The 18579-nt window shown below is 36.1% G+C and overlaps 1 protein-coding gene across 10 annotated transcripts in view; it reads right to left on the reverse strand.

Moving 5' to 3' along the window:
• The window catches only part of Kdm6a (lysine demethylase 6A), a 171835-nt gene that overhangs the window by 115242 nt on the left and 38014 nt on the right, over window positions 1–18579 (reverse strand). For all 10 annotated transcript variants that reach the window (XM_048336734.1, XM_048336731.1, XM_048336735.1 and 7 more), the window contains exons 3-4: window positions 14741–14849; window positions 7930–7979 (exon numbers count right to left, since the gene is read on the reverse strand). In XM_048336734.1, the coding sequence (XP_048192691.1) occupies window positions 7930–7979; window positions 14741–14849 (159 nt within the window). The remainder of the gene's footprint in view (window positions 1–7929; window positions 7980–14740; window positions 14850–18579) is intronic.

Here is an 18579-nt window from a genome sequence, read left to right on the forward strand (position 1 = left end):
TTTTTCCCCCATCACTTGAATTTGTATAAATGTTTATCTATCAAAGACATATAATAATGCTTTTAAGAATGTGGAAGCTTAATTGGACTACAGTGCTTAGAAGTATGGCTTTTGAAAAGTGATTAGGTTCAGATAAGGTCACTAGGGAAGAAACCCCATGACAGTAACCTGGTAGCTACTATTAAGACTAAGACTAGACAAAAAGAAATACTCAAGGGCATTCTCAGCCTAACGGTGTGACCTAGGAGAACCCTAGACAGAGCCTGTGACATTCTCTTTCGACATTCAGCCTTCAAATTTCTGAACTATACAACCTTTTTCTCTTTGTAAGTTAGCTGCCTCTGGTATTTTAGCAATGGATGCACACTCTTTAAAGAAATAGGAAAGAACAGTTCTCAATTCATTCATGAGGTAAAAATTACTCTGATGTGAAAAATAGGGTAAAGTAAGAAAAGTGCAGAGTAACACTACTTATAAACAATGATGTACACATATAGAAGTTAGATACAAAATACAAACATGTATGATAACATATACAGGGTTATACACATATATACACAACTTGACTATAGGACCATATACTTTGGGGAGGAGTCCAATGGTGTAAATTCTTTGAACAACTAACAAAACACTTAAAATGAACACCAGGGAGCTGAAACATGTTCTAAGAAAGGAAGGCAAACAGAAGGGAAGTACAATAAAGGAGGAAGGAAGGAAGAGTGACCAAATGCAGCTATTGTCTACAATGCACATTATGTAAAAACTGAACTATGTAACTTGAGGCTAGGGACATAAGGGGGGCTAATGGGAGAGAATATAGAAACGGTGACACTAACCACGATGCAGTGTACTCAAAACCTGTCTTCTGGAATTGAAATTTCTTTGTACAACTACTTAATACCAATGTTTTTTTTAAAAGCCCTTAGCAAACTATTACTAAATATAGGCATACAGAAAGGACAATATAAGAAGAGTTTATCCGAGAATAATTTTTACAACCATTATGGAAGTCAGTACAGAAGATCCTCAAAAAACTAAAATAGAACTACCCTAGGATCTAGTGATACAAGATATAATAAAAGCACCTGTACATCAATGCTCACTGAAGAACTATTCACAATAGCCAAGTTATGGAAATAGCACAACAAAGAATAGATCAAGAAAATATGGTGCATCACACAATGGAGTATCATTCAATAAATTATGAAATAGTGTTATTTGCAAGGGAATCTATGGCTCTCAAGACCATCATATTAAACAAAGAAGTTCAGCAGGACAAAGAACATTTTCTTATGTGAACGCACATAAGACCATAGGAGATACAATGGTGACACCCATTTGAATAACATTCACTTTAACAAGTCAGTATCAAGAAGTTGAAACAAGTCCTGTGTGGTGTGCAGGTACTAATGAGAGGGGGACACACAGAGATGGTGAAGGAGGGTGAAGAAGAGTGAATATGGTCAAAATATTTATGTACATACATGAAACTGGAACACTGAAGAGTGCTTGAGAGTGGCTTGGGAAGAAAGTGACAGAAGGTGACTCTGATCAAGATGATTGTGTGCATACATAAACAGACATGTTAAAATTAAACCCCTCATAAAACTAACTGATGCTAGTTAAAAATAATGCAACATACTACAAAAGAAAATCCATACAATTTCACAAAGATAATAATTTGACAAAAGTGTTTAATATTACTGGGCACTGGTGGCTCTCACTTGTAATCCTTGCTACTTACACGCAGGAGACAGATCTGAGGACTGTGGTTCAAAGCCAGCCCGGGTAGGAAAGTCCATGCACTCTTATCTCCAACTAACCACCAGGAAACCAGAAGTAGTGCTTTGGTTCAAAGTGATAGGGCACCAGCCTTGAGCAAGAGTTCAGGAACAGCGCCCAATCCAAAGTTCAAGTACTACGACCCATCCATCCCCCCAAAAACCACTGTGATATTATGTTTGGTCTTCACTACTTTTCTGGACAAGCAGCTCTTTAACCGTAGAATCTCCAAAGAAATAAGGAGTCTTTTGTATGCTAATGAGACCTCTGGTGTCTGGCAATTTCTAGGTAGCCTCCGAATGCAGGCTGGTCACAAGAAAGACCAAGGTATAATTAGAGAGCTGCCCAATAATCCTTCCCACCAGTGGAGAGATTGCAGAGAAGCTAAAGAATTAAGTGAATCACCAGGGGGCAATGATTTAAAATTAACGATGCATGTTTAAGGAAAACCCAAAAGGTCTGAATCCTGCAGGCACAGAGGACATGGAAGCTCCACAACCAATTCCTCCCACATAACTTCACACTCCACTACTCATTATTTTTTAAAAATGACATAGGGCAGAAGAAAATACAAGAAGCACGTTACTAATCTAAACTTCTAAAAAACTAACATCAAATTAAATGGCAAAACAATACTGCCCCCACCAGAAATAAGACATAGATGCATCCCTCTATTTAACATTGTATGGGAGGTGCTTCCCATTTCAACAAAGCAGGAAAGAGATTAAAGAATTCCAAAAAATTACAAGAGAAATTTAAATTGTTTCAACTTATGGACAACATGACCATTAGATATAGAAAATCCTACAAAATCTAGTGCAAAGCTACAAGAATAATAAAATTTTGCATGATAGCAAGATGCTAGGCCAGTGTTGCAAATGGTATAAAAATATGTAAATATGGTGCTCGCTTCGGCAGCAATAAATATGTAAATGTTGCATGTATGTATATATATATTGCTAATATGTAACGTAAAAATTTATAATCACTTTCAATTACTGCCACATTGAACAACTGACAAACTTCATAAAGAATGTGATGAAGCCAGGTACTGATGGCTCATGCATGTAATCCTAGCTACTCAGAAGACTAAGATTCAAAACAGGAAGAGGGAATGAGGGAGGAGGTAACAAACAGTACAAGAAATGTACCCAAGGCCAAACGTATGAAACTGTAACCTCTCTGTACATCACTTTGACAATAAATAGGGGGAAAAAAAAAACAAGATCCCAAACAGTGGCAGTTCAAAGCCAGGCTATCCAGAAAAGTCTGTAAGACTCCATCTCCAAAACAAATAGCAAAAAGCTAAGCTGGAGTTGTAGCTCAGGGGGTAGAGCATCAGCCATGAAGCAACCAAGCTAAATGACTGCTAAGCCCCTAAGTTTAAGCCCTAGTACATAGGGAGTGGGGGAGGAGGAAGTGTGATGAAACTTCTAAAATATTTCTAAAGAATCTTGAAAAACTAAAGTAATACTTGCAAAACTGTTTGGTGTAAGTGAACTGAACAACTCATGGGGGTAAAGGGAAAGGGGGAGGAGGGAGGGGGGTATGAGGGATGAGGTAACAAACAGTACAAGAAATATATCCAATGCCTAATGTATGAAGCTGTAACCTCTGTACATCAGTTTGATAATAAAAATTTGGGGAAAAAAAAGAATCTTGAAAAACTAAAACAGGAGAGCACACCACACTCATGGAAAATCTAATGTATTATTGGACAAAAATTCTCCCCCAAATTTGTCTATGCATACAATGCAGAAAATTTAAACATGAGAAATTAACAGATTGATTCCAAACTTTACATGGGAATGAAGGGATCTATAAAATAAAAACCATTTAGACAAGACTAAGAACAAAATCAAACTGCCTTACAAGACTAAGAACAAAATCAAACTGCCTTACTTCCGGAATACAGTAGCCATGGGCTGGAAATGTGGCTTGGTGGTAGAGTGCTTGCCTAGCATACATGAAGCCCTGGGCTTGATTCTTCAGTACCACATAAACAGAAAAGGCCAGAAGTGGTGCTGTGGCTCAAGTGGTAGAGTGCTAACCTGGAGCAAAAGAAGCTCAGGGACAGTGCCCAGGACCTGAGTTCAAGCCCTAGGACTGGCAGGGAGGAAAAAAAAAAATACAATAAGCAAAATAGTATGATGTTGTCTTAAGAACAGACATAGAGACTGATTTTTTTAAACTAGGAAATACTAAAGTTTTAAAGAATAGTCTTCTAACAAATAGAGCTGCATCAACAACGTGACTAAGAGAAAAAAAACCTGAGGAAATAATGCTGTATCTCATCATAAACAACCAGAAATGTATCATGCTGAATAGGTAAATTTGAAAGAATTTCTCTATCTACAAGATACACATTGTTCCATGTACTAGTGAAAGTTTTAGCCAGAATAATGGGTGTGAGGATGGGAGAGAGTCCTAGCAGAAACACTAGGCAATAATAGCAAATTAAACAACATTGATGCTCAGGCCCTGAGTCCAAGCCCCAGAACTGGCAAAAAAAAAAAAAAAAAAAAAAAAACCAAGGAAGAAAACATATACATACACACACACACACACACACACACACACACACACACACACACACCACAAAAAAACTTGTAATTCAATTTTTAAGACTCAATTTTAAAATGGGTAATAGTTTGAATAGATGATCTATAAATAGGTAGTACATTCATGAAAAGATGATCAACTTCCATTAATTATTTAAAAAATATAAATAAAAAATCTAATATGCAACTTCTCACAAAAGCTACACTGAAAAACTAGACACCTTAAAGATGCAGACAACATGGATATGGAGAAAACTAGAACCATCATACATTACTGGCTGAGATTATAAAATAGTACAGCCACTGGAAATTACTTTTGGCAGTTACTCAAAATGGCAAACATTAATTTACCCTAAAAGCCAGTAATTCTACTTTTGAGTATCTAGCCAAGAGAACTGAAAACATTACTTCTACACAAAAACCTGTACAGAAATGATCAATAATGGCAGCATTATTTACAATAGCCAAAAAGTAAAAGAAACCCTCCAAGTGATGACTAATAAATAAATTAAATAAATAAATAAAATGTAATACATCCCTAAAAGGGCATAGCAATGGGAAATAAGCATATAGATACTCATGCTACAACACAAATGAACCTTGAACATGCATGCATAAAAGAAGCCAATCAAAAAAGACCACACAGCCAGGTACCAGTGGCTCATGCCTGTAATACTAGCTACTCAGGAGGCTGAGATCTGAGGACTGTGGTTCAAAGCCAGCCCAGGCAGGAAAGTCCATGAGACTCTTATCTCCAATAAACTACTAAGAAAAAGCTGGACGCAGCATTGTGGCTCAAGTAGTATAACACTAGCCTTGAGCATAAAGAGGTTCAGGGATAGTGCCCGGCCCTGAATTGAAGCCCTATGACTGGCCAAAAAAAGGCTACATATTTTGTGATTTCATGAAATAGCCAGTGAAGACAAATATAGACAAAAAGCATATTAGTGGTTGCCAACAGGGTAAAGGTGAGCACAGGTTTCATTTTGGGAGTCAAATATGTTCTAAAACAAGATTGTAGAGATCTTGTTTTGCATAGTTAAAGCAACTGAGGTTTTCTTAAGGGCCTTTGGAGGTAGATGCCCATGCTGGGGCTGGACCTCAAAGCCTCCAATTCTCAACCAGCTTATTACACTCATGGCTAGTGCTCTATCACTTGAGCCATGACTCTACTTCCAGTTTTTTCTGAGTCTCACAGATTTGTCTACCCAGGCTGGCTTTGAACTGTATTCCTCAGATCTCAGTCTTATGAGTAGCTAGGGTTACAGACATGAACAACCGATGCCCAGATACATAAGTGTTTCTTTCTTTCTTCTTTTTTTTTAAATAAACACTAGGGAGAATAAAAACCACAGGCTACAAATGGCACATTAAGTAACATGTAAAATTAAATAAATATATTTCTAAAACTTACACACTGCTTCTCTGGGCAGGGATGACTATTTAAGGCTTTCCCAGACTGGAATAAGTATCTGTAACTAAGATACTCATCAAAAAGAATAAGCTATGCAATAGAAAAAGAAAATGCAAAAGGAGGATTAAAAGATATTTTTTTCATGAAAACAAATGAAATGGTTTTCCGGAGAAGGGGAAGGAGAATACTAGGGGGGTGAGATTGACTGGAATACACTGTAAACGTGCAACAATGAAATCCCTCTTATATAACTAAAAAATATTCTTTCTGCTTAAGAAAAAAGAAAATTCACAAGAAATCTACAATAGCAATGAAAATAATCATATTAATCAATAAACTTACACTTAAAAGCAGACATGATTTAAAAGAAAGGGAGGGAGGGAGGGTAAACAACCACAATCATGTTATTCAGTACACACTATGTGGGAAATAAACTATGTAACTTGTAGGCAGGGATGGGAGGGGAAAACTGGACCAAAGCAAAGGAAGGAGTAACATTCCACAAAACTAATATACTCATTACCTGACTTATGAAATGGTTGGCTCTCTGTATCACACCTTAATAATAACAAAATTAATTTTTTAATTTAGAAAGCAAAAATAAAAAGATTAATCAATCTAGATAACTTTATGTACTACTTAAACTAAAGAAGTAGATGATGGGCTGGGAATGTGGCTTAGTGGTAGAGTGCTTGCCTAGCATGCATGAAGCCCTGGGTTTGATTCCTCAATACCACATAAACAGAAAAAGTCAGAAGTGGTGCTGTAACTCAAGTAGTAAGACTGCTAGCCTTTAGCAAATAGCAGCTCAGGGACAGTGCCCAAGCCCCAGAACTAGCGAAAAAAAAAAAAAAAAAAGTGGATGATTTATCATTATTCATGGTTCTTCATTAGGTAGTTGGGCTTAAAACCGACTACACCAAGGAAGAGTTCACTGTAACTTTCATTAAACTTCAACAGTCTAAAATACCTGTACCAATTCAAGACAAGAAAATCAAAGAATGTTTGTTGTGGTTATAGCTTCGTTGTGCTTGATCTTAACTTATTTCACCTAGAATCAGCTTTGGCCAATAAAATGTAGATCATAAAAGGTAACAAACAAAATAATACTTATCCTTCCTAATCCTTTTCCTTTAGAGGTAGTATTTCAAGTATCAATCAGAAAAGTGCTCAATTGATAAAAATGGCAAAGAAACATATGAGGAAATGTTCAACATCCCTGGCAGTAAAGGAAATGCAAATAAAAACAACCCTGAGATACCACCTCACTCCAGTTAGAATGGCCTATACTCTGAACTCAGGCAACAACAAATGCTGGAGGGGGTGTGGGGGGAAAAAAGGAACCCTTCTCCATTGTTGGTGGGAGTGCAAATTAGTACAACCACTTTGGAGAACAGTATGGAGGTTCCTCAAAAAGCTCAACATAGACCTACCCTATGACCCAGCCATACCACTCCTAGGCATCTATCCTGAACAACAGGTCCCAAGATATCAAAAAGACATCAAAAAGACATTAGAAATGGTGAAATATTGTTATTCGCAGGGAAATGGTCAGAACCTGAACAAATAATGTTGAGCAAGACAAGCATAGAACACAGAAAACAGAGGGGCATGATCTCCTTGATATATGACTGTTAAGGTGGGGGGAGGGGGAGACAGTAGAGACCAGGTCTGTGAAACCAAAAACTTCTTGTCAAATGGTATTTCCCTCAGGTTTGGGTCAGCTACCCTACATTATGTAACTAAAACCAAACAACTACTCAACATATAAAGGTCAAAAATTGACCTCTCAGTGGATCACAATAGCTCAAAAACTATGTATGTATGTTCATATAAGACAAGGATAAGCAAACTCTATTGTTGACGTTACATTTAAAGTCCTAGGTGAATTTCCTTTGGTGTAGGCCACGTGGCTACTGTATGTTTTTGGTACACTGTGTAATGTATATATGTCTACCTGATCTAGGGAAGGGAAAGAAAAACAGGGTGTAAGATATCACAAGAAATGTACACAATGCCCTATTATGTAACAGTACCCCTTTTGCACAACACTTTGTCAAAAAAATTTTAATTAATAAATAATTTTTTAAAGTGCTCAATTCATCTTTTTAATAACTGACAAAGAACTGCCAACAAAACAAATCAGAAATAGACATACAAATATGCACTAACCTTCCAGTAGTCAGATTGTAAACTGTAGTACCTCTGGTATGCAGATAATGCTGAAAGAAAGAAAATAATTGAGTCACAATCATGTTCCATTAGTAATTAATAATGCAAGTCTTAAGGAACATTATTACAATTACAACAGGTTCTTAGGAAGTGCACTGGAAAGGGGGAAGGGGGGAAGCACTGGCTATTCACTTGCACCTGCAGGGTAACTAAAAGCCCAGCATGTATGTTATGTTTTATCTGATCAGACTCTAGCATGTTAATCATTTAAGGAATGCCTTTCTGACACTTGAATCTACCTAACCTTTATACTTAACAGATCCCCATTCAAGGCTGAAGGCACAAAGATAAGATTAACTGAGGTATTTTACTGCTACCTTTTACAACTATAGATTCCAAACCCTGAAATAGAGCCTAGGGCACCTTGGATTCTAAAAACAGCAGAGCCCAACACACAGAACATCCTATGATAAGATCAACCATGCAGGAGCAATCATATCACAGGAACCTGATTAGTCCTCAAGACATACTTGCTTGGGCAGAACCTGCTAATATAAAAGGGGAAGGGGAATGAGCAAACTTCTCTAAATGCGGACAAATGTGCACATAGCTGCTAGTGAAACTAGCTTCAAACAGGATGCTCATAGCTTAATAATAAACGCTGTGCAAAGGCAGAAAGAAAGAAAGAAAGAAAGAAAGAAAGAAAGAAAGAAAGAAAGAAAGAAAGAAAGAAAGAAAGAAAGAAAGAAAGAAAGAAAGAAAGAAAGAAAGGAAAAGAAAGAAGAGAAAGAGAAGAGAAAGAGAGAAAGAGAGAAGAGAGAGAGAAAGAGAGAAAGAGAGAAAGAAAGAAAGAAAGAAAGAAAGAAAGAAAGAAAGAAAGAAAGAAAGAGAAAGAGAGAAAGAGAGAGAGAAAGAAAGAAAGAGAAGAGAGAAAGAAAGAAAGAAAGAAAGAAAGAAAGAAAGAAAGAAAGAAAGAAAGAAAGAAAGAAAGAAAGAAAAAGAAAGAGAGAGAGAGAGACAGACAGACTTGCTTGGGGACCACCTGATAGAACCAGAACTAAGATAATCAACCAAGACCACAGTCTAACCACTGCCTGTCCACTGTCCCTTAAGCTGACAGAACCTAAATCATATCAGTATTCTAAAGATGGACTGTTTAAATTCTGCCTTCTCAAAATAGCCACTTTGATTAAAATCCGTGACTGCCTTTTCACTATTACTTTCGTTTGCTTGGGGGAGGGAGGGATTGTTGAGAGGAGTAAGTTTTAATGGAATAGGACCCACTCTGGCCTAGGATTCTGAAGTTATATTAATACTAAACTTTCCACTTATATCCACACAACTAAGACTTCAAAAAGTTAAAAGTAGCTCCTGGGGCTGGGAATATGGCCTAGTGACAAGAGTGCTTGCCTCGTAATAATTTTTTAAAAAATTAAAGATATACTCCATCTCTTAAAAAAAAAAGTAGCTCCTGCCAGACTAAAAATTCAAAGAAATTAGAGTTCAAAATATAAAAATTACACATGTACATAAAATTAACTGAAAAAAAAATGATGTACATACTACCTAAACCAGAATCTTTTAAGTGGAAGGCTAAGCACCTTACACCTTTCAAAGATCGCCAATTGGTCCTGTAAATACACACAAGCTAGGACTGAGCAGCTTCCTAAATAGTAAATAGTAAAAGACCTACAGAAGTACAGGAAAAAAAGGTGTCACCAGTTTGAATATGTTCTAATATGCTAGAGAGTTTTACAGATAGAGCAAAATTCAGATATGTATATAATAAGGGCAAACTGCAAACATTAAACAGGCAAAGACAAGACAAAACTCAAAGTAATAAAAAGTATCACTAACAGATATGGATGACCTTCCCAATTAGTAGTGAAAAGAATACCAGCATCCAATTACATATAAGAAAGTGAAATTTCTAACTCACCTAGCATGTACTAAAATAATTTAAAGAAAAAATATTTAGTAACAGAAGGGAGGGGGGAAGGTGGGACAAAAACGAGGGAGGTTACCAGTTTTATAAGAAATGTACTCATGCCTTATTATGAAACTGTAACCCCTCTGTACATTACTTTGACAATTATTTTTTTTAATTTAAAAAAGATTCAGTAATACAAACAAGCCCATAAAAGTGCTAGATGAAAATATGAAATAGTATTTTCCTAATGATCAGCTGGGGAACTTTTTGAACTTCTGGCATAAGATACACAGGATAAAACAAGGAAGTTGAGGACAAAAACTGAGAAGCAACTCCTTCCCTGCACTCTTCTATCCAAACTTTGATGCTTCTTATGCAATCTGATCAAAAAAACCTATGAACAAGTTCTCCAACAGAAGGGCAAAGAGTTCATAATCAAAGAACCCCACCCATACACTCAGAGGTCCTAGTTCTTAGGTCATACAATCTTCAAATGTGGACAGCTAAGAATTATCAGGCACCTAAAAGTTTCTAACCAACAAGAAAAACAAACAGAAAAGGGAAGGAAAAAAACACAACATAATAAAGCAGGAAAATTCCTAGTCATAAAGGAAAAAATACTGCCTACATAGAGGAACAAAGGAAGGATGGAAGAGACCAACAGGAACAAAGTATTATAGGAGAAATGAGTAATTCAATAGAAGAATCAGAATAGGAAGTTAAGTAACCACCCAAGACATTGTAAAAGACAGAAACTGGAGAACATGTGTCCTGGGATGCTAATATATATGGGTAACAGAACTCCAAAAAGAAAGAACAAAAAGGGAAAAGCTCGGGGGGGGGGGGGGGGTTGTGTTTGTGTGTGTGTCTGTGTGTGTGTCTGTGTGTGTGTGTCTGTGTGTCTGCGTGTGTGTCTGTGTGTCTGTGTGTCTGTGTGTGTGAAAGGTTGCATATTGTCAAAATAGATTGTCTGAAGTATGAAACTAGACAATGAAACCATTTGCAATTGTATTAGGAAAGGAGGATGGAGGACAAGGGAGAATATTAATAGGAATATATTGTATGCATGTGTACAAATGTCACAAATGAAATCTTCCTTTCTTTGTATAGCTTCTGTGTGCTACTAAAATGGAGAATAAAAGAAGGGAGAAAATTCAAAAATTCAAAAAAAAATCCCAGAAGAGAAGGCTAATTTATTAATTTGAAAGGGCATACAAAAGACATCAAAGTCTAGAAATAAGGCAATGCAGTAACCCTTTCAAAACTGAGAAAGAAAATTCCTTCCAACCTAGAATTATATATTCAGATTACCTGTTTAAAGGGTAGAATATGGGTATTTTCAGATATGAAAAATCTCAAAGAACTAGCCCTGTTTTTTTCCTAAAGAAAACACTAGTTATGTCTCCCATAAAAGGAAAGTAAATGCTAAAAAAGATGATACGGATTACTGAAACCCAGAAGAGATGAGATGAGAAGATGAGATGAGAGCCCAAGATGAAAGAAAAGGAAGATGTAGGACAGCCACAATGCCCAGAGAATCAAGGTCTGCTGAGGCCCATTATTAAACTCTGCTACCTTCTGTGACCTTTTTCTCAACCTAAAAACTGAGCTCTACCAGACAAGATTCTTATCTGGGGTTGGTTTTTCTTGACCATGTTCTTGTGAATTTCCTATTCTCCCCTAATTCTACAAAACAGATGATAAGCCTCTCATTCTAGCCCACACAGGTGTTAAAGTTCTACTCTGATCTAAGCTCACTCTGACAAATTTTCTAGTAGTAGGTTCATGTTAGTCCCATTAGATGTCCTAACTATAATGTTTGCAAAGATTCGCACATGACCTAACTTAACACCCCTGCCAAAGGGAGGTCATGTAAATTGCTGATAAACCCAAACACTAACTTATGATCCAAAGTCTCCTCTTTAGTTTTGTTTTTGCTAAAGTACCCTCACTGAGACAAGAGCTTTTCCTTATATAGCTATATATGTGTTTGTTGCTCAGTGGCTTTTGCTGTTGTTTATTGCTTGTTTTCATTTCGTTTTATTTTGTGAGTGGGTCCAGGCTGACCTCAAACTCATGATCTTCCTGCCTCAACCTAGCAAGTGCCAGGATTATATAGATTTGTGCCGTCGTGTCCAGCTCATTGCTTGGTTTTCTAAAACCAAGTATTACCTTATTGAGGAATAAGATTTTTGCTTTGTTGTTTTGGGTGGTGTTGAGGTTTGGACTTAAGCACTTCATCCTGGATAGTTAAACAGTCTACCACTTGAGACATGCTCCCAGTTCTTTGCTCTGGTTTGTTTGGTTTTTTTTTTTATTTGTTTTGTTTGAGATAGAGTATCACTTTTTGCCTAGGTCAGCCTGGATTGTGATCCTTCTATTTACACTTCCTGACACAGCTGGGGTGACAGACATGTACCATCACACCCAGCCTTTTCTATTGAGATGTGGTTTAATATACTTTTTACTATGGCTGGCTTTGAACCAGAATCCTCCTGATCTCTGCCTCCAAAGTAGCTAGGGACTACAGGCAGGAGCCACAAGCACCCAACTCATTGAGGGGAAAAACAGACAGATGAAAACCAATGAAACAACAATTAATGTCAGAAATAGACTGTATCTATGGAGTAAGAGAAAAAGATACAATAGGAGTCTGAGAGCACCAATACCATTGATGTGTGAATTTTTTAATCTTCTGTATAGAAATACATAAAAATCTTTATCCATGAAAAGAATTCCTAGTCCATAACTAAACATTTTAAAGTCTTCAACAGAGAATGATGGAAACAATTTAAATATCTTTATAATGCCAAAATCCTGTTTCAAAATGATTAGCAAATGGATCAAAAACACTAATAATTTTATAGATGCTAAACTCCACATTATTAGAAAACAAATTATTTTAAGATATGATAAATATCCCATGATGGAGTATGTCATTTAGAAAAAGAGAGGAGATGTGGGAAGGGAGAGGGGAGAGGAACACAATCACACTAAGCTCTGACTTAAGACCTCTCCACTTTAGCAATTCTTGCATGCAGCTTGCCCAAGCTATTTGTAACTTCAGGAACTAAAACATCCAAAAACGACTTTGACAGATAAGGGTAAAAAAGAGAGTAGAAGGAGAGCAAGGAGACAAGTATTTATCATTGGAGGGAATTTCAAATTTCAGGGACTTAAATAATTGAGGAAACTTCTAGGTCATAATGAAATGTGAACAAATGTATTTTTAAAGATTTCAAGTTTATAAACTAAATAAATAAAGTCTATTGGGTGGAGTTGCCAGGGAAACAGCCTGAGGCACATCCCTCTAGAAATTAGTGGTGATAGTGGCAGAGTGGGTGGGAATTTGGAGAAGGGAAGGTGTGCTCTGAAGACTGGTTCTAGTTTTACAATTGTAGAAGCTATCAGTTTGAAATATTAAATACACTAAAGTATCTACATATACCTCTTAATCCCCCACCTCTTCCTCCTATTATAAATTAAGCTACTGCGTTACCTACCAAGGGCCAATTAATCTACACAACAGTAAATAGGTCTTGGAAACACATCTTTTCAAAATCCTTAGGATACTTTTTCTTCACCCATCTGACTAGATTTGCCAATATAGTGTCGAGGCAACATGCCCCTAACCCCACCTTCCAAAGAAAAAACATCTACAAATGCCCCAGGATTCCTCATAACCAAACATTTTATACAGGGCTGGGAATATTGCCTAGTGACAAGACGACTTGCCTCAGATACATGAAACCCTGGGTTCAATTCCTCAGCACCACATATATACAAAAAGGCCAGAAGTGACACTGTGGCTCAAGTGGCAGAGTGCTAGCCTTGAGCAAAAAGAAGCCAGGGACAGTGCTCAGGCCTTGAGTCCAAGGCCCAGGACTGACAAAAAATAAAAAATAAAAAACAAATAATTTGTACAAAATACAGTTTAAATTCATTGACTAATAAAGTTTTGAAAGTTAAAAGATATGTTTAGTGATTACTAAGGATATATAGCCCCATGTTAACAACTAAATTTTAAGTGTAAGGTACCTTTTCTGTGCTATTAAATTAATGTGCTCTACCAAGTATATATAAAGGTGAGGCACTGAAAATTTAGCAGACTGCACAGAATTGTATGTATTTTTGGTATGATGGTTTCCTTTAAATAAGTGTCCAGCTTCAATTGAAGTCAAAGTATTTATTAGAGTGTTAAGTGACTGCTAATACCTATTATTCCCATGAACAGCTACATAGTAACCCAAATCACATGATAATTGTAAAATCTACCAATTTTCCCTCTGATTTCTGGGAGGGAGGGGGGGAAGGGAGAGTCCCTTTTAACTTCTTGAGTAGTAGTCTAAATCAGCAGCTTAGTACCTTGAAGAACGAACATCTCAAAGGACTGCCTTCAGTTATTTAACTTGCCTATTTCTTAAAGAAAAAAAATTAAATGAATAAAGGACTTATTGGTATCCAAGGCTCAAATTCATATGATTATCTCTTTATTTATTATTTACCTTTACTGTAATTCTATTGCAACAGATCAGATTTCCATACAGGTATTTTCTAAAGTGGACATGTTTTAGAGACTGGATGAGGAAGAAAGTTAACTTTATGCTATCTTCACCTGTCCACCATGTGGATACTACACCAAACTGGCTCAATTTCTACTATGGTAGAAATAGGGCAGAGCTTTTCATAAGAAGGAACAAAACCACATCACACATTTTATGGAATGGTCAACTTAGAATGATTTACACTTTTACACTTCCATGTATTCCACTTTTCTTATTATTTACTACACTCCTGAGTTAAGTAAAAAACAATCATCTTGATGAAATGTAAATAGGTATTTAGATAAAGACACAAAAATTAACAAGGTAAAAAAATTACCTTTTGAATAATCTTCCAATAAGAGGTTGAAGTGACCTAATTGACAAAAGAAATCAGACTCCACTTTTCCTTCAGCTTTTAAGATTAGAGATTCATAGCAGCGAACAGCCTAGAAATAAAAAATACATACATTTAAGAAAAACAGAAAATCCAGAATGCATTTCCTCTCTGATAATGTATATATTATCCTCCATTAAAATCACCTAGAAATCAATACATTTTACTACTATCCCAGACATATTCATTTCTTAACTATTTATTTAAAAAGCTCTTCGTTAGGCCTTAAGTGCCTTTCTCATCTATAAAATTGAGAACGATGTGCCAAACCAATGATATAAGCCACTATGATAACTTTATAAATTGTGAATCTAAATTACTGCAGCCCATATTGATATAAACAACCTTGTTCTTTACCAAAAAAAAATTCATCTCTCCCACAGAGGGAAGAACTTAATGAAATAATGGGAGAATTCACAGAATTTTTAAAGTAATAAAAATATCTTTACTAAACAGCTATAAATTGCCTCAGTTGCTAGTCCCTGTGATGTATAAACATCAATTCTAATGCTATTCCTAATCTTACCCACACATACACTTGTAGCCACTCTCAGATTCCCATCCACAGTAGGAAAAAAAAATTATTTTAAGGCTATCAACTCCTTTGTATTGAGGGAGGGAGGCAGGGAGGCAGGGAGGGAGGTTATCATTTAAGGTAAAAAATTATCTTAAAGTTTCCTCAGAGCCTTTGACACAGTTTCAAAATGTAACCCTAAAATTTGCCTATCCCTAAGAATTACCATCTCAGCAAGTTTGGGAAAACACCATACTTAAAGTCTAATATTTATAAAATAATTATCTTCAGTTCCTATTACAGGTTTAGCTATCTAAATGTGCATATGTACCAAACCACAATCACTAAAAACTAATCATTCTATTTCCCTATAATTAAAAAGAGTCTGAATTCTATACTGAAGTCTTGGAAATTACTATAATTTGGAGGCATGAAACTTCAAGATCCTCTTTACTTAAGTCACATATAATTCTTATCTGGTAGATAGAATAATACAATTTGCTATACTGCTTTATAATAGTATCAGGGAGAATCAAAATTATTATGCTATGACAATCCTTCTTTAATTTTATATTAAAGTTTTCTTTAAAAATGGCACTGAAAACAAAGCCCTCTTTAAAATAATTGTTTTCTTACATTCTTAGCAAGATATTTAGACTCTTTTAGTTCTCTGGCAAATATTTATAGATAATATTAAACTTATAAGCAAATCTCATAAAGAAAAGTATTCAAGATATAAACATAAGTTTTCCTTCATGACTTAAACAAAAAGATACCAACATCCTATACTTTTTCCTAACACCCCAGATGGCACACTATTATCACGATTATCTATTGCCTAGCTTTTGCCTAGCTTTCTGTTGGTTGTAAAACAAAGGAACACACCAAACATTAATGTTTTTCAAAACTCTGACCATCATGAAATGTAATACCAGATTGGGTAAATTTTAAATTTGACTGCCCACAAACTTAGACTAGATTAACAAATTCCTAGTAATTTCCCCATAAAGCCATATGTACCTACAAAACTAAGGTTGGTGGTGAAACATGATGCTGACAGAGGCAAATATCAATGGAAAAAAAAAATGTAGTAAGGCAGAATAAATCTCCAAGTACTTTGTGCTTCCAACTCCTACTGAAACTTCATGAATTTATTTGAAGTATTTGAGGTAATTTTGGTTTTACAGTCAAATACTGGCATCTAAAGGAAAACTATAATGGGTAATTTCCAATATTCCTAACTCAAAATAATCTAGAATGAAACAGTAAATTTATAACTATGTATCTTTAGATTTTTTAAAGGTAATGATGAACACAGATGATGTACAATGTACAATGAGTTGTTTAGATTTAGAACAAAGTGCAGCTAAACTTTATTTATTTATTGTCAAAGTGGTGTACACAGGGGTCACAGTTTCATGTGTAAAGTTGAACTTCTTTACAAACCAAAAGTAATCACTTTGAAGGTTACTTTTAAGCTCAGTATGGTGAAGTAAGCATGTAGTCCCAGCTACTTGGGAAGGTGATGCAGAAGGATGATTTAGGCCAAGATGCCAGACCAGCCCTGGCAACATAATGAGATCCCATCTCCAAAACTAAGCGGAGAATTTTTTTTCCTAACATTTACTTAGGTGTTAACATTGCTGGGAATGAATCCAGAACCTTGGACATGCTAGGAAGGTGCTACCACCAAGCTATTCCTCTTCTCAGTATGTAACATTTAAAAAAATATTTTAACTTACTTACTTGTTCATGTCAAAGTTTAGAAATATATAAAGATATACTCGTACTGTCAAAACTGCTTCTTGGGAAGGGTGAAAGAAAAAAAAAGAAAACCTGTTTCTTGCTTTGTAATTTTTATTTTGCATATGCACAAGAATCATCCCCATATAGTGTAGATCTGTGTACAACTGCAGAGTAAAAGGACTAGAAAACAAACAGATGCTCAGTAGTAGGCCGTTGCCTCAGGTTTCATCACAAACCCAGGAAGAAAGGAAATCAAGTCAATAGCTGGCTCATACAAAAACTTTACAGGTATGTTCATTTTACCTATTTCGAGTTTGTTTTGATAATTAATTTTATCATTTATCCTCATAAAAATCCAGCACTTTTAGTTTAAGGATAGTGGAAAATTTGACAATCATGTGTAGCTAGAACAACATCATTAGACAGAGTACTTTCTACAATGATAAAGACATCCTATAATCTGCAGTTTACTATTATAGTTAAAACTTGTAGTCACTGAACACATATCTATGACTAGTGCAAGTAAACAAGTGTTTCACTTTTATACTTATATTTAAATAAACATGTGCCTAACAGCTTTTTACTATTTTTACTGTTCATATATAGATCCCTTTAAAGCTGATAGAAATCTGATACTTAGCCCATATGCTAAATATTAGGATAGTAAAAAAAACAAAACTCATGTCTGTAATCCTAACTAGTAGCTCATGCCTGTAACTACTCAGGAGGCTGAGATCTGAGGATCACAGTAGGAAGCCAGCCCAGGTAGGAAAGTCCTGTGAAACTCATTTCCAATAAGTACCAAAAAGTTGGAACTGGAGCTGTGCTTCAAGTGGTAGAACGCTAGCCTTGAGCACAAAAGCTCAGGGACAGCACCCGGGCCCCTGACTTCAAGCCCCAGGACCACCATGCCAACACGCACATGCACGCACACACATGTTTCAGGAGGTTGGCTGCTAATTTTGATTTTGTTTTGTTTTGTTTTTTTTATAAAAACTTTCTCTATGCTACACAGCCCAAGGTTGCATTAGACTTCAGATACTTCTGCTTAAGTTTCCCAAATCCTGGGATTTCAGACATGTACCACTATACCTTGCTACTCAAGGCCTGAGTATTTTTGCACCTACCACTTGAGCCACACCTCCACTTGTTTTTGTCGGGAGAGGGGGGGTCGGGGGGGGGGGGTCGGGGGTGTTAATTGGAGATAAGAGTGTCATGGAATTTTCTGTCCTTGCTGGCTTTGAATTGTGATCACCAGGTCTCAGCATACTGAGTAGCTAGCTCATCAGCTAATCTCTCTAGAACTACTTATAACTCTGTTTTTATGGGATGTAGCATGCTAATGGAGAAGTGATCATCACTCAAAGTACCATCCTTTTCCAATAAATTAGAACACTTTGCTATTAAAAACTATTCTCACAGAACTACACTACTGAAATAAAAACTACACAACTATAACTGAAGTGTTAGTAGTTGACCTTTTGTGTGTACTAAGTACTACACTATGAACTTTATAACTTTA

This window comes from Perognathus longimembris, chromosome 28, assembly GCF_023159225.1.
Source record: "Perognathus longimembris pacificus isolate PPM17 chromosome 28, ASM2315922v1, whole genome shotgun sequence".
Classification (NCBI taxonomy): domain Eukaryota; kingdom Metazoa; phylum Chordata; class Mammalia; order Rodentia; family Heteromyidae; genus Perognathus; species Perognathus longimembris.